The 27,762-nt window shown below is 45.3% G+C and overlaps 1 protein-coding gene across 29 annotated transcripts in view; it reads right to left on the bottom strand.

Moving 5' to 3' along the window:
• DAB1 (DAB adaptor protein 1) overlaps positions 1-27,762 on the bottom strand; it is a 1,091,055-nt gene that overhangs the window by 241,169 nt on the left and 822,124 nt on the right. For all 29 annotated transcript variants that reach the window (XM_070609446.1, XM_070609447.1, XM_070609439.1 and 26 more), the window contains one exon: positions 26,387-26,589. In XM_070609446.1, the coding sequence (XP_070465547.1) occupies positions 26,387-26,453 (67 nt within the window). In that variant the 5' untranslated portion in view covers positions 26,454-26,589. The remainder of the gene's footprint in view (positions 1-26,386; positions 26,590-27,762) is intronic.

The following is a 27,762-nucleotide window of genomic DNA, read 5'->3' as shown; positions in this document are numbered from 1 at the left end:
CGCGTCACTGAGCATGGTCATTCCCATTGTACCAACGAAGAAACCGAGGCTCAGAAAGTAAATGACCTACCCGAGGTCACACAGCTTTATGTGGCAGAAGCTACATTTGAACCAGGCTTCTCGGACTGGAATCACATCCGATACCATCATCAAGAGTCAAGAGGAGCTCCGTTTCTCCCAGAGAGCTTTCAGCAGGGTGGGGGCCACGTAATGAGACCCTCCGGGCCCCCAGCTTGCGCTCTCGTCCCAGATGCTCCTCCCCAGAGCCGCCCACAAGGATGACCACTGAGTACTGAACTGCAGGTTTGCCCGCATCTGCAGGCCGGCCACCAAGCAGGGCTAGCATTGCTAATTAGCTGGCAAGTCCCCAAGGAATTTGTCTTTCTTTTTTTAGTAGTCAGTGGTTTTAGTCACACATCCTTTCAGCTCCTACCCAGAGCTCTTTGTGGGAAAGTCATTTGCATCTCTAAGAGGCTCATTTGCATCCAGTCTGACCGCTAGGGCTACCCTCCCCTTTGTAAGGCACTGAACCCATAATGTGAAATGAGATCAGGAGCATCCTAGAGCCTCTTCCTCTGGGAGCAATAGCACACCTGCCTCGCACCTCTGCTCCCAGCCAGAGTCGAAGGGACAAGGCCCTCGGAAGTGCTCTCCAATCCTGCAATTACGGGTCCCACACTCCAAGAGTACAGGGCAGGTCCACCTCCAAGGTGCCTCAGAACACAGTGGACTCGAGCAGGGCGTCATCGGCCAGGGAGTATTTCATGAGCTCCACGCGTGTGCCAGGCATGTGCCCAGTGGGGCGGGGCCTTCTCGTCCCTCATGGAGCTCATGGACCAGGAGTGTCTCTGTCTGGCACCCATCTCTTAAGAGCAGTATACCTGGGCAAATTAGTGAACGCCTTGAAGTCCAAGTTTCATCAAGTAAGAAGACATCACTGTTTTCACCGTGTCGTTGTGAAGATTAAATCAAATGATGTATATGAAATGCTTTGGCCAACACCTGGACTGGTAAGCGCTCATTAACGGTAGCTGATCACAGCAATGACGGTAGGTAGTAATGGCAGCAGAAGTGCAGTAGTGGTCAGAGTCATAACTGAGCACAGGAGGAGGTGTGGTAGCAGTGGCGGCGGCGGTGGTCGTGGTGGCGACTGCACAGCAGCAGAAGTCATGGCAGGGGTAGCAGCCACAGCAGTGGAGGAAATCAGATCCAGACCTCCTTGTGCTATGAGGGACTAAGAGAAAAATTATACTCAAAGGAAAAGTACCTGGAAAAGCTACATTTCTTTCAGGGTTGGAGAGAACAGCAAAGGACCAGTGGGTGGACTGGAGGCCGCTCGCTGAGGGTCAGCCTTCATGCCAACAATTTCCACTACATCTGTTATTGCATTAAATCTTCACAATGTTTCTCAAAAGAAGAAAATGCGACTCAAAGTGGTTAGATGACTTATGCAAGGTCACAATTGTCTGACAGTGGTCTGGATTTAAGCTCAGGCGTGCCCCATTCCAATGCCAGGAATGTGCCCTACAGCGCACGGGGCAGACAGAGCCCCCTGAGAGCGCTGCCCCCTCCTGATGTGGCCTGAGAGCCCAGCTTCTTCTACGCTCCCCAACTCTTACACACATACTCAGTCTATCTGCAGCTCCCCTGTATTCACACCATGTTCTCCTTCCACAGGTACAACTATGCATGGGGTATAGCTTCTCTATATATCACATTGCACTTAGCCTTTTGCTTTGGACGCACCTGTTCAAATGTGTCCCCTTGAGCCCCAGCCAAACCAGGAACTCAGGAAGGACAATACTCTCCCCTCTTCTTTTCTGAACCCCAGCACCTGCTCCCACCATAACGCCAAACATATAATAGACTTAGTTCACTAAATATCTATTGTTCACCTACTAGGTGCTGGGAACTCATCTAGGCATTTGGGACACTTCAATGAACAAAACACACAAAAAAATGCCTGCCTTTGTGGAACTCACAGTCTATCGATGGGAGACAAAAAATAAAGGGGAAACATAAAAAATGAGTAAATTAAACATACGATTATTGAATGAGGTCAATGAATGAATGAATGATAGAACAGAGGGTGGGTACCTGACCTGCCTCTGACCCCTTTCCAGTCTAACTGATCACAATCATATTTTCAATCATAAACTTGACATTGGCATTACAATCTCCAGGGCATGTCTGTGATTTTTATCTGACTTTACAACAGTCCCGTGGAAGGTAATTATAGAATCACGTGACCTATTTTGTGGAAAGGGAGACTGAGAGTCAGAGATGTCACGTGCCTTGAACAAGGTTGAACCCTAGAGAGCGAGGACGGCTGAGCACGGAGCCTGAACTTGAGAGCAGGTCTCTGGTCTCACCTGTCTCTCTCACGTGGCTTAATTTCCTGCCCTCAAAGGTGAGGAAAAGTCCCCAGTGACTTTCTGCCACTTCTCTTGATTCCCTGATGTCTTGGTCTTAATATGCTTTCTGATCACCTACCCCATCTCTTCCTGCTGTATATATCAATATCTCAGCTGTTAATACCAACAACAATAGCAATCTCAGAAATAAAAATCAGAGGCTGACGAACGTATGTACGGTCTTCTTCAGTTTCCAAGCAGCTTTATACTAACCTCACTTCATCCTCCTGACAACCCTTAGAACAGCGGAGACAGTGTTACTGATGCCATTTTGCAGATGGGGGAACGGAGCCACACCCAGGGAGAGGAGACTGGCCGCAGCTCGCGTGGGGGCTGCGTGTTAAAGCTGGGACGGGATGCCACGGCCTTCCCCTCCGTGAGCGGCTCCCCTCCTCCCAAGAGCCCACACCAGCCCCCGCGCTGCATTTGCCCCGAACGCCGCACGCAGCGCCTCGCAATCCCTGCTCCCTTCTCGTGAGTCAGCGGCTGCCGTCCGCGCGCCTCATCTTTATGCGGCCGAGACGTGCGCGATGTGCGCTCTTGTGTGGAAGCCTGTAAAATCTATTTATGGACCTAATTGTCAGTTTTCATGAGTGACAGACATACAGTGCTTTGACTACTTGGCCTAATGTGTCTGTATCTGACATTTTAAATAGAACTCTCTCTCTCCCCCCTCCCTGCTCTTTTAGGAAGTAATTTGACATAGCAGGTATTTTTAAATTCATATATCTTTAATTATATCTACACAACTGTCAGAGATTAATGATTTCCTCAATCTGGCTCTTCTTAAAGGAGGATTCAGAACCCAGGAAACACTGAAAAGGGCTCCGGCGGGTGTGCTGTCAGTAACAAAGACATTCACAAGCAAGGGCTTCGGCTGTAGTCAAGTTCGAGTTCTCGTTGTGGATTAATTTTGTGCGACGTTTCTATGAATTATTGAAGGAGCAGCTCTCATGTGGACGGCAAGCGTAAACAGATCTCACATGTAAACCAATAAAGACGCCTGTGACAGACGGAGAGCAGGCTCCGGACGGGAAATCCTCCCGCCCCCCGATAAATAAGCAACAATAGGTCCCAGGTGGTATCCATGTATTTTGACCCCCAAAGAAAATCTCACCTTCCCATGGAAGCAAACTCAATCTAGAACCACGAGGTCAGAGAGGGCTTTAGAAAAAACCTCGTCCAGCTCTCCTGCTAGATGCCAGAATTTTGCTGCAATAAAACTCATTTAACAAAGATTTGCTCGACGCCTGTTGGGTGCCAGGCACAAGGCAGGCGATGAATGCATGCTAGCACTCAAGGCGTGGCCCTTAGAATCACAAGGCTCCCGATACAGCGGGAATAACAAACAAGCAAAGAATCATTCACAGACAGTGGAAGAAGGACATGGAGGGACACGTCTGTTGCTATCGGAAAGAGGGGGAGGCAGACAACGGGGCACAGTTAGTCTTCCTGCTAACCAGGTATGTGATACTAGGCAAGTTAATTTCTCTTTCTTTCCCAGTAAAATGGGATTAATAGTATTTTCCCTTTGTGAGCATCAAATGAAATTGCTATTGTTTCCTACAGCTGTCTCATTTCTACCACTCCCCTGCTCCAGCATCCTGAAGTTCTCTCCATTCCTCCAAAACACTATGGTCCTTATGCTCGACACACGGAACATCTCAGGTGGTGCATGCACGTCTTCCTTTTGTTGAGTAAACTCCTAATCAGCTTCATGATTCAGCTTGAATGCCACCTCTTCTGGGAAGCCTTCTCCAGTCTCCTGGGTACATTTATCTTTCCTCTAGTCCCTGTTAAATGCCTTCACTGAGATGCCTATCACACTGGACTAGAGGCGTCTCACTGTCTATCCTCACAACCAGCTGGTGTCTCAAGAAAGAAACTGCGTTTTATATTTTATATCCTCAGGGCTTGGCTAGTGACTGGCCCATGGTAGACAGGTACTCAAAAAACTGTTGTTTAAATGAACGAATGGAGAATGAAGGGGGAAGTGATCAAATAAATGATGAGCAATGTGTGTAAATACTTTGTCAACTAAAATAAAAGATGTTACTGTTCCATGAATGGTTACTGTGTCCCAGACACACAGGTACATGCATATAATGTCAATCGTGTACAAGCACTCCACAAAGTCGACCTGTTCTAAGTCAACTTATGGCCTGGGTACCAACCAATCAGAACTGTGCTCCATGACAGACAACATTAGCCCTTTAGATACTGTGATGGGCTAAATGGAGGCCCCAAAAGATACTGTCATGTCCTAATCCATGGATCCCGTGGATGTGACCTGATTGGGAAAAAAGTCCTTTGCAGATGTAATCAAGGATCTTGAGATGAGGAGATCATCCTGTGTTATCTGGGTGGCTTCTAAATGCAGTGACAAATGTCCTCCTAAGAGACACACAGGCGTGAAGGCTATGTGAAGAGAGCAGACAGAGATGCAGCTGCAAGCGAAGGAATGCCAGAAGCCACCAGAAGCTGGAAGAGCAATGAACAGATTCTCCTCTAGTTTCCACAGGGAGCGAAACTCTGCTGACACCTTGATTTGGGACTTCTGGCCTCCAAAACTGTGAGAGAATAAATTTCTATTGTTTTTTAAAGCCCCCAAGTTTTCGGTAATTGGTGACGCCAGCCTCAGGAAACTAATCCGGAGAGGTCCTCCTCTTTCTGCTATGAAGGGGAGGAAACTGAAGCTGGAGAGGAAGGGCTTTCTCCAAGCTACGCAGCTATTCGTCAGCCGGGAGGAACCTCAGATCTAGGCCTGTCTTATTCTGGAGGCTTTCTGCCCTCCATGATGTCATGTGTCTCTGACGGGCAGCCTCCACAGAGGCTCCCAGAGTTCTCAGTTCAAGCTTCTGGTACAGACAGATGCCCAGGCCCGACCTGTGGACATGCTCATTCATTGGATGTGGGGGAGGGCCACGGCACCTGTGCTTTTTGACAAACACTCTAGGTGGCCGTGCTCCACAGTGAGACAGAACTACAGCCCTGAAGGGTGGGGTTTGTAGTCCCACAGTCCTGTATGAAAGCCCACTCCAAAACACATACCATGTAACACGGGAGGAGAAATTAGAAGAATGAACCAAACCCAACTTAAAAGCTGAGCTCTCCGTCTTTCCACAGTCATCCCACGCTCTCCCATGCTGCCGAGTCATGAGCGAGTGGATGGGGTTGTGGAAACAATTAAAGATATGAGTTGGTTCTAAACCAAAGCCATTCCAACTCCCCATAGGGTTTATTAAATCATTTATAATTCCAAGAAGCTGAAGTAAATATTTAATATTTGATTCCTAAGCCATAAATATTTACATGCAGGGATTTCCCTATGTTCGACAAGCCCACCAGAGATTTCACACTTTTAGCAAGTGTGACTAATGAAACCTTACACTCCCCACCCAAAGCCAGGAGGCTCTGGCCACTCCGCCAAGAGTTCCGATCCAGGGCGCAGACTGGGCGCAGCCACGACTGCCGAGGACTCTTAGAGCATTCAGCTTTGAACAAGTAGTTTGGGGAAGGAGAAGACACAGGGACAAAAAGAAAAGGAAAACTGATGATGCTGCTGCAAAAAACACCTTCCAAAGGTTCCTGTGGGATTTTCTGTTTGTTAACTTTATGGCAATTAACATTTAAAATGGACTTCTGATGTGAAAATATTGATATAATTGCACTAGAAAATCCAAGAAGCTCTCTTTGAATCCTCCTTTAGAAATCTTGGAATGATTGGGATGACGCTGGCAGAGTCGCTCAATACTTTCCTAAGTTTACCTACTTTATTAAACACGTGGCATCCTGCTAGGAGTTGAAAAACAAAAAGCCCAGGTTCCTTCCTTGCGAGGTCTTTCTCTCTTCCTAATGACCTGTAATAAAAAACCCAAGTCCCCACTCCTTAAATACCCGCTACGTGCAGAGCCCTCGGTTAGGTTCTGGGCATCTATAATCTCTAATGGAAAATCCCGATTCACGGGTGAATCCAGAGGCTACGCAGGGGAAGCGGCTTGTCCAAAGTTGTGGTTCTCATGTATTCTGGAGCCAGGTTTCAAGCACAAAGGATGAGTCCAGGGCCAATCAGACAAACCGAGCCCTTGCCAGCTATTCAAAGAGGGAATGAATGTGGGGGCCCTTACAATGGTGCGGGGAAGCTGAGAAGCCAGGGAAGGAGGAAGCGATCCAGGGATTAGCCGAGCAGGAAGTTGCCACCAGCCCTGGAGTCAGACCAACAAAAGGAGGCGGCGCTGTGACCAGAAGGCAGGAGGGGCCGCTGAGAGGGGCTAGAACCGTGGTGGGGCTGCCTCGAGGGCTGCAGCCCCTGGACCCACCAAGGAAACGCCAGAGGCCCGGCCGCAGGCAGGACGAGGGGAGAAGCCCCCTGACGGCTCCCTGTGCCTACTTCCAGTCTCCCCCAGTGTCTCCCGCTGGCTGAGGCCAGCTGGAAGCCGCCGGCAGCAGAGCAGGGGAGTGAGGATTCAGGGCGCTGGCTCCCCAGGAGACGCAGAGGGCCTGCCCTGCGCAGTGGAGGGGGTGTCTCGGCAAACAGCAGAGACAGCACCCCAGGCCTGCTGGCTTCGTAGTCCCTGCCCTTGCTGACGCAAGGACACCACGCCCTCAGCGGACGCGGGGATCCCGTCTGGAACTTGCCACTGCTCACTGTGTGACCCCAAGGAAGCCCCGCACACCCTGCACCTCTGTATCTAAGAGCCTCCTCGAGTCACTCTGTCCGCCCCACGCACTCAGAGAGCAGATTCGAGGGGCGTGCGGGATGCGATGCGATGGCACGAACCGAGGTGCTTTGCCGACTTTGAGGCCCAGGTGTGCTTCTGCTTACCTCGAACCACACGGACAGGTTTTCTTTCACTTAACAGTACAGTGTGTCCACACTTATCACCTCCTCCCTTCCTCCAGAATATCCCCTCCAACCTCTCGTCCTGAGATGCTCCTTGCCTCCGCCCAGCTACCCTGCTTAGCTCGTTCTTTCTGAGGCTATTTTCCAGGGACCAGGAGACTAGGAGGGTTTCACCTTAGAAAGTGACTGGCTGGTCGGGCTGAGGAAGGTTAGAGATGGACTGAGCTTGCTGCTTGGTAATCCTCTTTAAATCATGTATGGCAAGAGGGAGCCGACAATCATTTCTTGTGACTGAGACAAGATCAAAGGATTAAGGGTTTTTCAGTAAAGGAGAGTTGGTGTTTGGTCATGAGAATTATAAAAGTCAGTCTGCTGAAAAGAACAGCTTGCTGGGTGAAAGTCTGATAATGTAGCCTAGGATCCCTTTGAAAAGCCCGAATTCTTTCAGGGTGACCAGCAAAGGCAGGCCAGACCACCGTGCATCTGCCCAGGAAAACTGCTGCCACATCTCAGAGCTACAGACGAGCCCCTCTCTAAACTGCCCAGTCTTCCTCATGCCGCCCTGAGATGCGGCGCCGCTGTCTGAGCCTGCTGGGCTCTTCTACTAACAGTGACGGCTTCATCCACCAGGCACTGAGCCCTGAGCCCAGGCCAGGCACATTGCTCTGTACACCAAATCGCATTATTCCTAATAAGATCCCTGTGCAGCAGACAGAAGTATTTCCATTTATAAATGAAGACACTGAGACGTGGGTAGAAGCTGAGAGAGAGGGAGTAAACCGCCTGTGTTCACCGCGTTGAGAAGTGGCAGAAGCAAGTTCCACCTCCAGGTGTTCCTCCCGCTAGAGCTCTTAATTACTCTTCATCATTTGTTCATTCATTCACTCAACAGATATTTATTGGGCACCTACTATGTGCCCGGCATGGGTGGAGGTGCAAGTCACACTGCAATGGGCACAGCAGTGTCCTGGTGGAGCGGACACTCACATCTGTGACACTGCAGTGTGCTGGTGACGGTCCCTCCACCAATAATCATTGAACACCTTACTGCCAGACACCACGCTGGGCCCTGTGGCACGTGGGAAGGCTGGTTGCAGTGACACCTGTGCTGACCTCACAACTAACACGCTGTCTTAGTCTCAGTCGGGCTGTGAGGGGCAGGCTCTGGGGTGGGTGTGGGGCTGCAGGTCTCCCATGAGCCCGGGCTTCTGAAGACTTTCACTCCGAAATCTTCAGGTCAGTCACCTAAAATAAACCGAAAGATGGAAAAAAACTAAAGCAAAAAGGCCTTGGTAAGCCCTTCCTCAGAAAGGTGAAACCTGATGCCATCCAGTGGGTTTAAGCAGCTCAAGAGACGCGGGCCAAGTGCTGACTGAACAGGGGCCAGCTCAGCTCATTACGTCCCCAAAGTTTTCATCCTTCCAGGCTAATTGGCATTAATGCGTGGGGTGCCGGATGGCTATTAAGTGGGTAGCTGCGGTAGGCTCTTTAAGATCCAAAACCTAAAGGAGTTTGGGATCAAAGACACAGGACATGACTGTACATGAAAGCGGCCGTCCCAGCTCTGCTTCTGTCCTCACGGCTGTTTACTGCACCTTGGGCGGGGGGCGGGGGGGGTGGGCAACATTTTCTGGCAAAGTGACTGTTGTGTGTTGTCACTGGGAAGTACTTCTCACTCTGCAATGCAATTATTTGTTTCCCCAGTGATACTCAATTCTGTAAACACTGACGGGGCACCTCCTGTGTGGCAGGCACTGGGGCACAGGAGTTGTTTGCAAAAAGGAAATGAGTCCTGTCCCTGCCCTCAGGAGGCGGGATCCGGTGGGAAGACAGACGTGGGGGTGAAGAGAGTGCAGCACATCCTTGAGAGCTACCGTGACAGGCCAGGACCCCAAGTCCAAGGAGCCAAGGGCTGGTTCCAGGAAGGCTTCCCGGAAGACGTGACGTCTAAGCTGGATCTTTTCAGTAGTTGTGACTCTTCAGTCCCTGCCTCACCACTTTGTATACTGGGCCCCTCCCATCACCCACAGGGTGGGTTGTAACACCTACTGTCACATTATATTTCCCTAACTCCTGAATAGACCAGGGGTGACACTGTCGGAGCTAGGCTGAGCTTTACAGATTTTCTCTACCCAAAATCCGGAATTGGGGCCCTGTGACTCAGTCTTAGTTGGAATTTGAATGGACCAGCCAGTAGAGCTGGCCATGAGCACAGTGACCACAGCCAGCCTGGCTGTGGAGAGGGAGAAGCAGGAAGCTAGCTCTGGGGAGACAACAGGAGGAAACATCAGTGTCTGGCTTTCCAGCGCTACGCTCGAGGCCGTCAAGATGCTCACCCTTCCAGACTGCTTCCTTTAAGAGTGGGTTCTGTTCCAAACAACAAATGATGCTGGAGGAAGGCCAAGGTAAAGGCTGAGCAGGCAGCCATAACAGAGCATGGTATGCTTGAGGCCCAACGAGGAACACTGGAGTGCTGAGTCATCACCTCCCGGAAAGCAGGAAAGGTGCAGCTGGCGCCTGCCCACTGCCAGCACCTCCAGCACAGAGCCAGGCAGCGATGGATGCATACACACAGGCCACCACATCCCCCTCACAAACCTCACGGTCTCAAGAATCAGCCACGATACATGGGCTTCGGTTTTCTCAGTCACAAGAGCAGCAAACCAGCACATCGCCACGTCTCTCCCCTTCTCTCTCTCATACATATTCACTCACATATACATATACACTCGTATGTGCCAAACGCTGTGCCGAGGCATTTACAAATGTGATTTCATTTGGTCTGAACTATCTCCCTGAGAGACGGTCCTATCGCTCTCATTTTACACGTAAGAAAATGGAGGCTTAAAGTCTTTAGAAGTTGCCCAAGGTCGCATAACTCAATAAATGGCAGAGCTGTGACTGATCAATTGGTAATCTGAAGACAGTAACACAATCAAGAGGCTGTATTCTAAAGAACACGTGCCTCCCTGGCTGTGGGGGTTCACGGAGTGGACTTAAATAGGGCCCTATGCACGCTGGCCATTGGAAAGATGTTCACAAAATTGACACTCTGGCCTTCCTGGCGTGGGGCGGGGTGTGTATGATGGAATGGGCATTCTCCTTTTGTTTGTGTGGGAGGAACACTAGGTACCAAGAGGGCTTCCCTTTTGAGCTGTCAACCCAGTAGCTTCTTTTGGTCCCTTCTTTTCAGCCGTTGCAGGCTGTGGAAAGGCAAAATGTTCTGAGCATTGCTAGACTAACTTGCCAAAGAATTTAGGACCCCAATCTCAATTAGCATCACCTTTTAACCCACATTTGCCCACCTTTGCCTGAGGTGTGTAGGGTGGCATGGGGAGAGGAATCTGAACCGCTGGTTTGCACCAAATGGTAGCGATGTGAAGAAGTTAGAGGGGACGTCCCCTGGCAACTTAGAGTATTCAGGTACTCTGAGTATCAGTCTGGTGCATTGTGGGGGCCATGAGAATGCATCTTGCAGATAGACCTCCAACTGCAGAAAGAAACTGACCAAGAGCCCCAGCTGCTGCACTCAGCACTCCCCCTGCACCAAGACCACGCTTCCCACAGGCTGCTCCCAGCCATGATGGAGCGGGCAGGGATGCGCTGCCAGGCCCATTCCCAGGAGACATGGGACTCCTCTGATGACTTGGGCTCACGGACTCCACAATGGGCTTGCTGAAGATGCTTCAGCCCACCCTTTCCTCCTTCCTTCCCTCATTCTTTCACTCAGGGTCAAACCTGCATTGTGGTCTGATGGCTCCCTTGCCATTTTTTCTCCCAGGCACAAGGAAGTCTTTTCACCTCCCCATGTCCTCACTTCCTATGTCTGACTGAAGTCCCACTAGCCCTTGACCGCCCCAGCTGCGTCTGACACTGCAACCTGGTGAGACGAGGCTGAAAGAAAGACCTTCAGGCTCCTGTTATAAATAGAAACATCTGACAAGATGGTGGGCCCTCCACACGCAAATTTTACTCTATTAGTTTTCATCACTGAAGTTCCTGGGTACCACAGGCGTCTTCTGAAATGTACCAACCTCAGCAGCTGGCTTCAGAGGGATTTTAGAGATGATTTCACCCATCAAGATGGATAATCCTTCAGCTTTGAAATGGAAGATCATAATGCTTTGCCAATCTACTCTGATCCCAGAGAAAATGGACCGATGAAAGAAGATATTTCAAGGTTTAAAGCTACCCCTTCTAACCAAATCTTCTAAAAATTAAAACTCAGCAAGGCATAGTGAGATGACTTCTCAATCTGTCATTCTTATAAAATAGAGATACTCAATAGGCCCCAAGTTTTCTTACTAAAAATAAAAATGAACCTAGTGTGGTGAACAGAGTTCTAAGTTGGAAGCTGGAGTTCCAGCACTAACCCAGCTTTGGGACCTGAGCAAGTCGCCTCCCGGGAATTTTAGTTTCCTTTTTTTAGAAATCAACATACTATTATCATACATGAATTATGACACATAAAACACAGAGGACAGTGCCTCGTACACAGTAAGCGCTCAATAAATGTTAGCTATCAAACTATTACTAACAATCCTGTCATTATCATTGGTTTGTCATGCAGATTAACTGAGATGACCATATCTGGCATATTTCAGGCTTCAGTGAATATTTTATCTGACTCTAAACCATGGGCTTCAACACTTTTAGAAAAAGTGACTAATGCAAGGTTCCTCCTTAAGAGGCAGGGGAGGAGAAGGAGGAAGTCAACTAATATTTAAGTAAGGTCTAGGATAGGGTGTTTGTCTTCACTTCCTTTCAAGATCTTTATTGCATTTTTTGTTTGATTGCAGGCAGTTCCGATCCTTCTGATGGATATGTGTGCTGTGCTCTCAAGAAGATAAAGGGAGAGAGAAAGAGAGAGAGCATAAAACTATATACACACAAGCAATAATGGATGCCAAGGACAGAAAATTTCCAGTAGACCTGGTCTATAAATTGTCATTTAAATTTGCAATTTAAAAACACTGTCTGACTTTTTGATTTAGCTGACTGTATATGAGAGACAAATAATGGAATCCTAATAAGCAATGTTTAAATGACATCTCCAGACAGAGAGGGCAGCAGCAGAATTCTAAGAAGAGAGAATAAATCTACCAAGAATAGGAGAGACGAGCAGAACTAAATAGTTGCACTAATCACTTGATGAGAGATACCAGGAAAATGTATTTTTAGCTGTTTAAAATTCGAATCCTTAACAGACTAAGGATAGGTTATCAGCTGAAAACCCCTAAAGTCATTGTGAGGGGACAAAACCGGCCTCGATTTTTACATTTCATCACATTAAAACAGATGAGCCAAAGAATCAAGTCACCAGGACGACACATGAAAGTTGATAAGCTGAGGTGAAAAGATTTGAACTGCAAAGAGCCCCAGAGCCCAGAAGCCTCCGCTGGCAAACCTTAGTCCCAAGGCTCTCCTACAGCGGTGGCCCCATGGCAACAAACCTGCAACGGAGGCCCACCCCAGAGTCTCTGTTCCTTCTCTCTGCGGGAAACGTTAGCATCCTCCCTTAGCCACAAAATACAGAAGATAAACACTGCATCGGTTCAAGGATGAAAACAGAAATAAATCATCGACTACTGAAAGCAGTTCTGTATGCCACAGCTTCAGCAAGACTTGGCAAATTTGGGAAGGGACTATTGGAAAATGGCAACAATGCAGAAGTGTGGGGAGCGAGGTTTGATGAGTAAAAGCTAAAGAAAGGAGATCACTTACCATTTTTTAAAATGATAATTGCCAGGAGGTTATAATGACAGGGGAATAGCTTAAATTGGAAGGTTTAGTGAAAAAGTAATGAGGAATTAAATACACAGCAGGATCAAACTGGAATGCATGTGTCTGCATGCTGCTGTGCACATACTTACGTGCAGGGCTAAGAAGATTGAAAGAAAATACACCTGTGTGTTAACTGTTGTCACTCAGAGCCAGGGTATGACTTGAGAATCCTCTCCATAGTACTCCAAGCTGCCATTAAAATCGACCAGCATTGGAAAATTACACAAAATCTATTTGCAATCTATAACGCTGAGAGCAGGAGGAGAAGCCACAGTAATCATTATTTTAAAACATCAAAGGAAAACTAATGGAATGTAAATTACTGATTCTAGGAAAATGTAGGCCAAAGGCCAAAGAATTACCTGTCTAATATAAGCCATTCTATTGTTCAACATATGCTTAATGAGCATATACTATGTGCCTGGGCCTATGCATCATGGGAAATGGACAGAATATGTGTGTAACTCGAAGGAGCTTTTACTTTAGAAGAGGGGGGAGCAAGCGGCTGCTCAGCAAGATTTCCAATCTACTGGTCTTTTCACTGGAGGACAGAGTAGGATTTACTTTTTACAACTAGGGATTTAAATCTAATAAGTAGATAACGTCTAGAATAATAGAAGATATTTCACAAAGTATCTATTGAACCAAAAAAATATAAATCTGAACTCCAAGAATCTTTATTTAAATCTCACAACCTCTGGGAAGTCCTTGATAGCTGGTTCTCTCTGCTATGGGATTTCAACTCACTGCAATGAACTATAACTGCTTTCTGCCATCTTTCGTATTAGATCTTAAATTCCTTAAGCTCAGGACTTGTCCGCAATCTTCTTCTGTGGCCACACTCTGCCTGGTTTTAGAAAATTCTCAAGGTGCCGGCCGGTTGGCGCAGCGGTTAAGTGCGCACGTACCGCTTTGGCAGCCCGGGGCTCGCCAGTTTGGATCCCGGGTGCGGACATGCCACTGCTTGTCAAGCCATGCTGTGGTAGGCGTCCCACATATAAAGTAGAGGAAGGTGGGCACGGATGTTAGCTCAGGGCCAGTCTTCCTCAGCCAAAAGAGGAGGATTGGCAGCAGCTGTTAGCTCAGGGCTACTCTTCCTCAAAAAAAAAGAAAAAGAAAATGCTCAAAAATGGAATAAAGGAAAGAAGGAAGGAAAAAGGGAAGGAGGGAAGAGAGGGAGGAACTCAAAGAACCCTATAATCAGTACACAGCCCTTAACAAAATTAATTTGTGTTGACAATTCTTAATTTGACTATTCTTGAACACCTTCTTGAACATTTCTTGAACATCTACTGTGTTAAAAGCTGCAGTAGGCACCTTTGCGCAGGCTAGTCAGTCGTTGCTATTTCCACTATTTTGAACTCCAACCAAGAGGTTATTTATTAAAGCTACTATAGTCTACAAAGCACAGAGCCTTTAAAATCAGGCTGTTGAGGTTCAAATCCTCATTCTGCCACTTTCTAGCATTGTTCAGGCTACTGAATCTCTGTGATTCTACGTTTCCACATATATATGTGAAACATGAGATCAAATATTTAAAATCCCTCATGCACTAGTCTTCTTCTCCTTATAGCAATGATTTTATTTCCTACAAACTTATATCACACACCTTCTATTATTTAATCATAGCCTCAGCCTGACCAAAAGCCAGCGGGAACTTGGCTAAGACACAGGAACAAGTTTTGCAGAGCCTCATGAAGCAAGGGCTAAAAGCGACCTTTGAGAGTTGCACATTTGCCACCTGCTATCAAGCATCGAGCTACCATGCCTAAGTCGAACCTGATTCCAGTACTCCTGGCTATCCATCACAGCCTCAATATGACGTCCAATGTCTTTAGCACACGCTTCCATATCGCTGTTAATAAGGGATACGCGGATGATCATTTTCCGAATGAGAGGGGTCCTGATCCTTTTTAGGATCACATAATAAGAACATTTTTCATTGTTGGAGATAATTCCCCTTCTCATGCACATTTGTCAAAGGCAGTTTCCAACGGTCCCGTACATCATCCTGAAAGACATGATAAGATTCAGGTCTGCTATTCATCACCCGCTGGGCTTCTTCCAATGTGAGTTCCTGCATGGCTCTTCTTGCCTCTGGTTTAACAACTGGATTACAACTTCTCCCCACAGCAGTAGCGCCAGCCAGAGGAGGTTGGCAGACTCAGGTGACGACAGACCCCAATCTGAGGAAGTGAATCTACAATGATGATATATAAATTCTTTATCAAAGTAAATTGCATATTTTGCTGCCACTTTAAAACAGGAACCAGACCCCTCGGAACTGAGCTTTCACTGAAGTTTTATTTGATAACCACTGCTGGAAAACAGCATGGTGTAGTGGAAAGATCCCATACTTTAGATCATTTAAACCTGAGTTTAAAATTCCTGTTTTTCCGTTTACCTGATGAGCAATCTTGAACACATTTTGAACTTATCTGAGTACGTTTCCTCATCTGCAAAATAGGAGTATTACCAACCTCGTAAATCCCTCATGAAAATTTTAAGTCATTGTATTCTCTGCCTGCTTTTAGGAGCCAGGTAATTAATGTCATTTCCCATCTTCCCTACTGGGAACTCTTCAATAAAATTCTCCTCTTCCCAGCTTTGAGGGGATATAATGATGCACAAGACACGATCCCTGCCGTCAACTCTCTACTTAAGACACAATCTAGCAGGGAAGAGAGTATATAAATGTGATTCTAACTGATGGAATAATGAAATAAGAGCTTTATCTGGACTAAAAATTTGAAAAAATATATGCTGAGAATCACGGAGGAAGGAAGGCTTTATTCCTTGGGAGGACAGGAACGCTAAGTTTCATGGACATACCATCAGAGCTGGGTTTCAGAGGATCAGGTGGGCCTTGACAGTCAGATAAGAGATAGAGTTATTTTTTATCCAAGTTGAGAGGAAAGCTGAAGGAAACTCATGCGTGTTCAGGGAGGGCCAAGCAGGTTGATGTGTTCAGAATGTGCCAGGTGCACAGAAGGCACGTACACATTTGCTGAACGAATGAGTAAGAGAGAACTGCAGGGTTGTTCAGAGGATAGGTTCCAAGGTCAATGGCATTGACTTTGTGTCACCTCTCCAGTTTCTATTTCCTCATCTCTAAACTCGAGACTTTAAAAGAGGAGCTACCTCAAAGGGTTGTTCTGAGTGAGAAAACCCATGTAAAGGTTTGAAGACATCACTTGATATTTTATAATTGTTGACAGACAGTAGCTACCTTCATCACCAGCATCCTCATTATTATTTCTGATGTGGGGATGCCCACTGGGAGGTGAAGTGGGCTCATGATAACATTCATAGATTAGGGGCATTTGTAAAATTGGAGTGCTTGTTCCAAGCTAAGATCTGGAAATGCATTTCAATTTAGGCACAGTCAAAATCCTTCAAGTTCACCTAGTCTTTTCCTTTCTATATCTGGAAAATATAGAATAACTGGCATCCTCTTTAGAAAGGGCAGCGTTTCCTTCTCAATCACATGGAACCTGGATGCGCAGCAACCTCTCACACCAGGGGGGTGACAGGTTAGGGTTTCCTCTGCCTTTCTAACTCCACCACATATTCTGCCATCAATCCTTTCTCTTGCTGAGGTCATCTCAACCTAACGGCGGTACCACTGGAATCTGTAGGTAGATGTCTTTCAGTGTAAGCATTATTTGGTATTTGGTAGGAGGATGCACCATTCAGTAGGGAGCTTCTTAGTCCAGTGTTAAGCAAGTGGACAGGCTCTGGGGTCAGAGAGCTCTAGGTGCAAATGGGTCCCTCTACTTACAAGCAAGCTGTTCACCTTTCTGAGCCTCAGTTGCCTCCCATATAAAACAGGAATACTTATCTAAAGGCTGTTTTTCAGGCTTAACTGAGACAACATGAACAACAGGCATTAGTTCCTCCTTTGCCTTCACTCTACCCTCTCCTCTGCCTTTAGTCTGCCTGTGCTCTCTTGATGGACTATGCAGAAACGCTCCGTCTTGCAACACATGTACTCTGACCAGCCTAGAAGCTGTGCTGCGGGTTGCTGGAAATAGGAGCGGGTTGCTGAAATCCCAGCACACCTGAGAACATCATCGGCTCAGCAAACCCACACAGCTAATGAAACCTCAGGCTCGGGGCCACTCACTGATTATCTGCAAAGATGAAGACTCTCCAGCTCAGGAAGGAGCATACCCCTCTCTGACTCGCAGCACTTGGAGGGCCAATGTGAAGGGCTTTGTTCTTCCAAACATCAAAATTCAGGCCCAGTCACTGCCAGAGGCAGCGCACTGAGCTTAATGAAGCAGTGGGATGAACTAATATGGCAAATCTTATAGCTCTTACTACCAATATGGCCCACATCATGCTAAATTACAGCACCAGACATGATTGGACACACATCACAAAAGGAGAAGTAGTTCACAGAACGGTAGGAATTTTCAACGCCACATAATAAGAATTTCAAGTGCCAGCATTTAGGGAGATGTCTGTGTTTTTAATGCTTTCCCCTTGTAAATCATTCTCCCCCACACTTTATGATAATTAATTCAACAAATATTTACTGTGTACCTACTAAATTCTGAGTGCTGTCCTAGGAGCTTGTAGCTAATAGTAGAGACAGAGAAATGAGCAAAAAATTACAGGAACAATGTGATGATTTGAATCATCTAAGGTACAGCGCGCAATGGGATGCCTCATAAATCCAGTCAGGTGAGGCTTTCTTAGTCATAAGTTCATTCATTCACTCCCTTATTCATTCAACGAATTTTGCTGCATACCAACATCTTTCAACGTTATGCTCAGTGGTAGAAGTGAAGTAGTTAAAGCCAGACATAGTCCCTGCTTGCACAGAACTCCCAGCCTAGAGAATGATAAAGAGGAACAAAAGGATAATTAAAATAAGGGAGTATGATGGCAAAATGAGAGGCTTTGAGAGCACACAGGACGGTCACGACACGCAAGTGGGGGTCATGTGGGTGGGTTAAAATGCATTTCCGGGGAAAGCAAAATCTAACTTGAAATTAAGCTAAGCGGAGTGAGCTTCGAAAAGAATAAAGAAAAACCTATTCCTGGGAAAAGAAAAAGCATTCGCAAAACCCCAAAAGTGAAAAATAATATGGTAGGATCAGGGAACTGAAATGAATTCAACTGAGCTACAGAGTGGAGTACTGGTATGGAGAGTGGTGAGTGATGTAACTGGAAAGATAAAGAGAGGTCAGAGCAGACAGGGCCTCTTGGAAGCCATGATAAGCAGTGTAGACTTTATCCTGAGGGCAGTAGGAGTCATTCGCTAATGAGTTTGAGGCAGAGATGGGACCTGATCAGATCTTCACAGTAGTGAGCAATGTCAAGAATAGCTTGGAAACGGATAGTACTGAAAACTTGAAGACCACTTAGGAGGGTGCTAGAATGAATCAGATGACTGATGAAGATGGCCTGAACTATCTTCAGCAGAAGGGCAGCAAGGAAAGAGACAAGGAATGGCGGCTTTGAGAGATATTTGGGAGGTCACAGAGGCTGATAATCAGTGATTAATTGAGGGCATTAGGAAGCTCAAGATGTCAAGGACGATGGCCCAATCAAACGGTTGCTGAGTTTTGAAGGATGACCAGGAGTTGGGCAAGTGAACAGGGTGAAGAAGCTGATCCAGATAGAGAGGGAAGTATGCACAGAAGTCACAGAGGTGCATCCTGGGACCTGATGATGAGTGGGGCTCAGGCTATCAGGAGGCAAAGTGACAGCAAAGGAGACAGGGACCACATCTCGGAGGGCTTGCTTGGTGTGTTTTCTTCTGTGGTATGCTGCCGGGGTTATAAAATAAGTTCAAGAGGAAAGGAGGTGTGAAGGAGGGTTTGAAGAAAACCTGACTTCTTGTAAGGGAACCAGTTAGAATGAGGCCCTGGACTGTCACCAACGAAACCTGGAACAGTTTGTCTTCAGGGAATGACCACCGTGAGTGAGGTGCCTTGTAATAAATTCAAGATCATGTGCTCCGAGATAATACAGAATTCTCTCCCCACCACACACCATATGATTCGACAGTCAGTCTCACCATAAAGAACTGGACTTCTTGACCCAAAACAGTATTCCCTCCACCCTTCCAAACCCTTCAGCCCAAGAGCTTTACGGATCAGCCTCAGAGAAATTTATGCCATCTAGTAATTAAGTTCTTGATTTTGAATTTACAAAGCCTGCAAATCACACAGTCAGTAGAGAGCAATTAGCTCACCAAGATCTAAAACCCTGCCAAGACAGAACGGCGCCATAAATGCACACAATGTGGCTAATCTGTTTCCGTGCCCCCGCCTCCCCAAAAAAGAGTGTAGCCCTGTAATTTTTTCACATTCCCCAACCTCCATTATCAAGCCACAGAGTAGACCCATAGAATGCACTCCTGGAAGATGGCACAGACTTTAATGTTGGGCAGACCTTGTGCTTTCCAGCTCATGTAGACAAACCATGTGACTGGGGGCAAGTCTCCGGATCTCTCTGAACATTATTTTCTTATGTGTTAAATGGGGTGATGTAAGATTTGGGCTCATTAGGGATCATTTATGTAAAATGGCTAGCATGCAGGAAGCACACAATAAATGACAGCTATTAATAAATGTTTGTAGCTTGACAACATGGTCCATTTTCCTTTGTTTCCTGTTCACCTTGCCACTTATTCTGAACAAGCATCCTTTGAAGATGGAGCAGTCCCTTTTGTTCACTAGCTGATTACCCAATATACCTCTGGAGAAAAGAGTACCTTCTGCCTCTCTTTATATCCTACAGCAGTAAGAAAAGGGCTGCCTCTCAGGGCTGGTAAACAAGTTGGGGGGCAGAAGGAAAAGGGAAAGTTTCCTTATCTGGAGTCTATGTACAGAGAACTGTGTTAGGCATTTCATATTTTTGACTCTTGTAATCTTCATTGCAATACTCTGAGATAGATATTATTACCTCCATTTTATAGATGAGAAGCTGAGGCTCAGAAAGCTAGCCTGAGATTCACGAGCAGAAAATGTGCTGAGCCGTGACCCAAACTTAAGTTTATCTACTTCTTCCAGGAGTCTTCATTGAAAAGAAGAGAGAGCAAACATGCCAAGAGGTTAATCCTAAGAAGATAAGTTATTTGGAATCTACCGAACTGAAGCAACACCAGCCAGTCATTCCTGGGTTCCAGTCTTGGCTCGGCCACTGACCAACTGAGTGACGGTAAGCAGGTCATTCTCCTCTTGAGGTCTCATGCATGGGAGAGAGGCTCTGGCCAGCCCCCAAATGCTAATTCCTTAAACTTTTTCTGTACTTCAACTTCTAGAGAACCTACTCACGTTTCAACGCATACAGACTTCAGAGTATTGTGTTACTCATGTTTACGAAGATGAAAATTCACTTGCTTTTGACCAGGAAAGCAGGGAAAAGACTTTTAATAAGAATTTTATTTACTATAACAAATACGTAATATTTTAACTAATAAATATAAATTTGGAGTAAAACATAAATTTTATGAATTGTGATAGACTGAAAATGAATAAAACCAGCAAAGCAGAGAAAAACATATTTTTTCAGGGAAGGATGAGACCTATAAAAATCAGAAGGACCGGGGCTGGCCCTGTGGCCAAGTGGTTAAGTTCGTGCGCTCTGCTGCAGGCGGTCCAGTGTTTCGTTGGTTCGAATCCTGGGCGCAGACATGGCACTGCTCATCGAGCCACGCTGAGGCGGCATCCCACATGCCACAACTAGAAGGACCCACAACGAAGAATATACAACTATGTACTGGGGGGCTTTGGGGAGAAAAAGGAAAAAAGTGAAATCTTTAAAAAAAAAAATCAGAAGGACCTTGCCTCAGGGGGAAGTTCTTCACCTCTACAAACAGACTGGTGTCGGCATCTCTTGCCCAGGGGTTTCTCTGTTCCCCAGAACACTGATCACCCAAGAGGGCTCCTGGCCAGGGCTGGAGACATGTTTGTGGACAAAAGGACTAATTAATTCTGCGATGAAAATAAGGGTGCATAAATTTCTTTGAATTGCTGATTTCATGATCTTTGGATAAATACCCAGTAGTGGGACAGCTGCATCATACAGATTACTGGTTACCAGAGGGCAGGGGGCTGGGGGGAGAGCAAAAGGGGCAAAGGGGCACATATGTATGGTGATGGATGAAAACGAGACTATTGGTGGTGAGCACAGTGCAGTCTATACAGAAACTGATATATAATAAGGTACACCTGAAATTACACAGTTATAAACCAATATGACCTCAATAAAATAATTTTTAAAAAAGAACTAATTAATTAAATAATGCTGCTTCTACATTTCAAATTTTGCCAAGCAAATATAAGTTCTACATTCATTTGGTGCCGGAGGAAACTGCAGCTCGAAAAGTGGAAGCGACTTGTGTGAAGTTAAACAACCAGAGAGCGGTGGCCTGAGGTGTGAACCCAAATCCAGCATCTTGGCTGATTCCAAGCTGCCTGGCCTACAGCAGGAGAGCAGCAGACAGAAGTGGTCAAACAGCATTCACTCTGCACTACAGGCCTAATAAAAAGATTTACTTGTAATTAATCTCCCAGAGTCCTAAGGAGCCAATGGCATAATGAGTACTATAGCAGTTGATCCGCTCCTGAGTGGCAAGCCAGTGCTAAACAGAGGTTATTTTCCAGGGCTAAGTGACCGGCTGAGGGATCAGGACCCTGAGTATGCATTACTGAAACCATCCTTTAACCAAAATTGGCCAGAATGTTCTAAGAAATCTCCCTAAATTTCACACAGCCACTGAGGCACACAGGCAAGGTTCCAACTCAGTTTGAGGTAATTCCAAACCAAGGCGTCTGCCACATGACCACCACCTTCTTCCGGATTCCATCAGGGCCTTGATTCTCAGAGCCAAGTCTTTCTGGGAGGAAATAATAAGGTAGAATTTTGTTGTTGCTGTTTTGTTAACTTATGACCCTTGGGTATAGCTCTAATATAAATATAAGGAAAGTGAAGAAGTTTATTTCCAGGTGTTCCTAGAAAATCAGGAGACAATGTTGAACTGTGACCTCAGAAGGAAGAGGACAGAGAAGCCAACAGTGACCAAGGGGCAGACCACGAGCCCGCCTTGTCTCCATGATGTCTCTCTGGCCCTTCTGATGACAAGCAGAAGTATTATACACACACACACACACACACACACAGCCTTAAAGACAGGGCTCAAAGAGGCTAAATATCCCATCTCTGGTTACACAGCAGATAAGGAGAAGAGTTAGAATTAAAAACCAGGTCTGTCTGGCTCCAAAGTCTGGTTCTTTCCGCTACACTAATCTGCCAGACGGCACTGACTAAACGCTCCAGGTGCCGCCCCCAGAAATGGCCGCAGCTGCTCGTCCTGGGACCCGTTCTTCCACCACAGTCTTCTACCGGCTGTCCTAACGCTGGGATTATAAGTAACAAGAATTGTGTCAACTGATTTTCCCCCTTTGATGGCAGGTAATGAACCTGAAACCATGGATTGTCTTCCTCCTGTCCTCCGTCAAATTCCACTCCAGAAACAGGCACCGTTTGACAAGCTGCGTGCGTAGTGACACAATCCAAGAAAAACGAAATGAAGAAAATACCTTTCTTCCTCACCGCCTCCATCCCTTCGTTACTGGAAATCTGCATACCCTAGTTAGGTCTCACACATGGCCTATCTAGAAACTCATTTTGTGGTAAAGCATGCCCCTTGCATGACTTGTATTTGAAACTGTCCAACTTGCTTTCCACAGCCTGGGTTAAAGAACCATGATGGGTTTGTGAGAGATTCTGAAGGCGTCTTAACTTTCTTTATGCCACTCTTTCTCACAATACACGACCCACGTTGTCAGGTATTCTCTTTTTGGGAAATAAAATATCAGTCCTAGGAACCATCTAAATCTTGCTAAATGGTAAAAAAGTGTTCTACTCTGTAATATCACATAATAATACAAGAAATGCACTATGATATAAGGTCATATAATAACAAAGCAGGCTGTAAAATTGTACGAACAGCATGATCTTTGGCACATATTATCCTGAAAAGTCAGTCCAGAAGGAAGGAACTTCGAATGCTAACAGTAGCTATTTTTGATTGATGAGATTATGCATCTTACTTTGTCTTTTCTAATTTTCAGTAGGAAGCATATACAGCTTTTAAAAAGTCAAATTAAATTACTAAAAAAAGAAAAATATGTATTTTTCCAGAAAGAGGCCTAAATATTATTGTTTCCTTACCACCAAAATCATTATATGACGTTATCAACTTTAACTAATACCACACACAAAGAGTGTTTAAGGAAAGAAAGTGATATACCAATCTTACTGAAGAATATAGATACCAAAATCCTAAGTAACATTAACAAATCAAATCCACATATAGAAAATAACAAAGAAAACAATACATCATGAACAAGTAGGATTTACCTCAGAAAAAAAGACCAGAAAATTTATCAGTGAAATCCACCACAATATAAATGAAAAGAGGAAAAATATGTATAATCATTGAAACAGATATTTAAAAAAGCATATGATAAAATCTGACATGCAAATTCTTGATTAAAAAAATACTTCCTAGAAAATGATAAATGAAGGTAAACTAACAAAGAATCTTTAGTGAAAACTTAAATATCACACTTACAGGTGATTTAGAAGCATTTCCATTAATTTAAGAACAAATTAAGGACACCTACTATCGCTAAATATTGTACTGACAGACTCAGCCAATGCAATAATACAAGAAAAAGAATAAGTTCTTAAGGACTGGAGAGGAAGACAGAAACTTACTTATAAGGTTATACATTGCCTACTTAGAAAATCAAAGAGAAGTTGGAGAAAGTATTAGGAGAAGAGTTGAGCAATACTATTACATTCAAGATTTAACATCACTACATAAACTATCTATTCCCTTTTAAAGTTCTACTTATTTTGGCCCAGTTAGCCACAAATGTTGTTAAACATTTGTTTGATGGAATACTTACTATCCCATAGTCAAAACTGAAGAACAAACAATAAATTAATCTTGTGACCAGGATTTTCTCTCATTCTCTCTTTTTAATGTATGAGTGTGCTTTCAAGGTGCCTTGGTCTAGGCAAGTACATGGAGAATAAAGATTGTTTATCATTGTTGCATAATTACAAACAATTGTAAAATCTTGCTCTGAGACGAATCAGCTCTATACTTTCTTAAGATCCCCTTGGCTAGAGAACGCAGTAAGAGAAAACCACGTGATGAAGACAAAGAAGAAAAGCAAGAGAAGGAGGGAAGTGAGAATGGGAACAGAGATAGAGAAAAGAAGGGAGAGGAGGAAAATGGAGAGGCTGACACGCAAGGAAGGGATGAGAAGAGGTGAGGAGAGGAGTGGAGGGAGGAGGAAAAAGAAGAGGAGGAGGAACACGGCTGGAATTTATCGAGCTTTTATTATACGCCAAGTACTACACTAAGTGTTTTATTTTCCTTATTTCCATTAATCTTCATAGTGAGGCTCTGAGGTTTGTAATATTACATCCTTTTTTACAGGAGAGGAAACAGGCTCAGAGAGGTTAAGTGACGTTCTAAGGTCACACAGTTAGGAAGTGGGATGGCCAGAATTTGAACCCAGGTTTTCCTGCCCAGACTCCAGGGTATTAGCCACACTCCTTGCATATGTATTGTGCTGATTTTAGAGCTTCCTAGGACCTAAAGATGAGGACGTCTAAAACGATCACCTTCATGCTCCCGTTCCAAAGCTTCAACAAAGCCGATATTCTGAAATCTTGAATTCTCTGCTCAGAATGCTTCTGGTTTTGCATGTTAAAATTAAGAATGAAAAGATATACACTAAGATACAATTTTTAATGCATTAAGCATTCAAGAGCACAAGTTTAGTGGAAAGGTTAAATCTGAAGCAAAAATATAACTTGTCAGTTTCCACTAAAAAAGCATTTGAATTCCAGCATATATCAGGCTCTGCAATCTTTTTTTTTTTCCACATAGCAGTTCTCCCAAGACCTGTTCTCTCACCCACTTGATTTCCTTTTATTATTCCTAGACCATGATGCATAAAACACAAGGTTTACATTAAGTTTTAGGGAATAAAATAGACTGCTTCTAAAATATTTGTGCTTCAAATAAACATGTAAAGCAAAATTTATAGTCCTTCCTGGGGTTTGGCTGTCCAAGAGCTGCATATGTATTACATTTCCATCCCCTGCTTCCTAGAGAGTGTCAGACAAATGCCATCGCAGAGCATGACTGGGCAGGCACAGCGATGTCTCCGACAAATCACCGCCCATACGAAGCCACCGAAGGCATCTCGGTATGCAAGCCCGCACCGACAGACTTCCAGACCTGAAAGGGAGCTCCATGAATCCTCCTCCACGCAGCTGGGAAGACAGGGGACGGAAAGGGCTGAGAGCACAGGGAGAACACACACACACACACAAAGCAAGAAGTTGCTTACATCTAATTACACAGCAACAAACTTGATCATCAAGCCATAGGGCTGAATCCTCCAGAAAATGTGAGAAGTGAATCACTTTATTATCACACTATGCATGCCAATCTTCATTACCAGACATCTACGTGCCTCCTCTGCACCAGGCACTTTCTAAGTGTGTGGAGTTAAAGGACAAACAAGAGGTCCACCTCTGAAGGAGTGTATGCTATAGCCGACAAACAAAAACACAGGACATTTTTAATAAAGTGAGATACTAACAAAGTGCTACTGAAGCGAAACAGACAAAAGCAATTTGCCCAACTTGGGGAGTAAAGAAAGGCCCCTCAGGAGGTCACACTAAGGTCAAACCAGAACAGTAAGCAAGAGTCGGTGTAGAAAAGCGGAGAGTGACACGAGGACTTCAGGCTGGCTTGATGGTCCAGGGGTTCTCAAAGTCTTGTCTCTGAAGCAATAGCATGAGCATCATCCTGGAACTGGTTACAAATGCAGACTCTGGGCTCCACCCCAGACCTGCTGAACACGAAGCTCTGGGGATGAGACTCAGCAATCTTGTTTTAACAAGCCCTCCCGGTGATTCTGGTGCTGCTGCAATTTGAGAACTACTGGGATGTGCAAAGGTGAACAGCAACACACAGAATGCCTGGAGGGGAAGCAGGGCTGGACACAGGGGGAGGGGCGGGCTCAGGCCGTCATGTTTCTACAGGGGTAGGTGGAAGGCATCTCAAGAAAGGCTTTGTATATTTTGAAAAGAATTTTGGATTTTACCCAGAGAACAGAGAGCCATTAAAATATAATACTACAAGTACAAAAAACACCAAATAATGCTGGTGACTATTAAAAAAATACATGCAATCACAAAGATAGTACTATATTCCATTCCAGAGATTTTTTTAAAAACCCATTCCTGTACAGATAAGTGGCCGTTAAGAAAGGAACAAATTCAGCCCTACCTTTCTTTCTGGAGTCTTTCTTGGCGCTGGTTTTCACAGCTACTTGAAGTTCTGTCTCAGTTGACATCCTACTAAATCCTTAGTCCACTTCACACAGATCCCGGGCCTGGGCCAGGCTCATTGAGGACTCCTCTCCAAGAGAATGGCTCCTGCCTTCAGAAATGACACCCCGAGCCGCACATTTCATTCACTCTTTCCCAGAGCTGCAAATCAAGGGAAGAGAACATTCAGAAGTTAAACAGAAATTGGGGGGGGGGGTGATGAACTGGCAAACATACAAAAACAGGAAAACCTTGGTCTCCATGTACCAACTGCTCGTCTGACTTCACCAAGGCCTCGGCAGGGCTCACCCAGCGCGCGCAGTGAGAAGTCTAACTGCAAATCTCTTCCTCAAACTAGCTAACTCAAAACAGATCTTTCAACTCTGGATTTTCAAGAGGGGCAAAGCCCAACTCTTTGTTTTCCATGTTTCTTAGGTGCCACCCAGAAAATAGAGCAAAGGCGAATTTCCTGACCAGCGTCATGGAGACCTTTCCAACAACAGGGCACCCATCCATGAGAGAAGCTTGCTCAGCTAAAGCAGATCACGGGGAAGTGACCTGTGGTCTGTCCCTCACTGGCAGGCATCAGAGGGGGCATGGAGTTGACATACAATTGGGCTCCAAGGGTAAGGTGACAAATGGGGCTGAGAAACTTTCCAGCGAGCCAATTTTTATGTCAGCTTTTCCCCTAGCTATAAGAGCAGACAAGCATGTAATGTGGGGAGAAAAAGAAAAGAAAAGAAGCAGGCAGACACATTTCATTCATTCTTTGTTTAATAAATATGCATTGCACACTACTAGGTACTATTAAGTTCAGACACTGTGCTGGGAAGAGATAGTAATGATAATAATGATAATACAACCACTTCAATTACCGCCAGTATTTACTATGCACTTACTATATACTATGCCCTCAGCTACAGCTTCACATGCATTATCTCATTCGATTTCATTTAAATTGAATGAATGTATTCCCTGTGTCAAGTCAACAGTCTTTCCCAGTGACTATTTACCTGATGGTTATATCTGAGAGTTCAGTTGAAAATAAACATTTCACTAGTTATCCATTTTTAAAGAATATTAAGATAAACCTACTGGAAATGGATCTTCAAACCGTGTTGTCGGTTCTTAGCTCGTCCCACAGCTCTAGAACTGCTTCATCCGGAAAGGCTGGCCCTGAACGCCAAGTTCAGCTCAGAGACAATAATGACCGAAACCTCTTAATCACAACAATTAAAGATGGCTTCATAAAAGGCCTATATAAAAGCCACATAAAATTAATAATAAGGCTTAAGTATAAGGAAATTCCCACCTTATCCAGAGACATCTGGTTTG

The sequence above is a fragment of the Equus przewalskii genome, chromosome 2 (genome assembly GCF_037783145.1).
Source record: "Equus przewalskii isolate Varuska chromosome 2, EquPr2, whole genome shotgun sequence".
Classification (NCBI taxonomy): Eukaryota; Metazoa; Chordata; class Mammalia; order Perissodactyla; family Equidae; genus Equus; species Equus przewalskii.
Note: the sequence above shows the minus strand (reverse complement) of the source record. Positions and strands in the feature narration are given on the sequence as shown.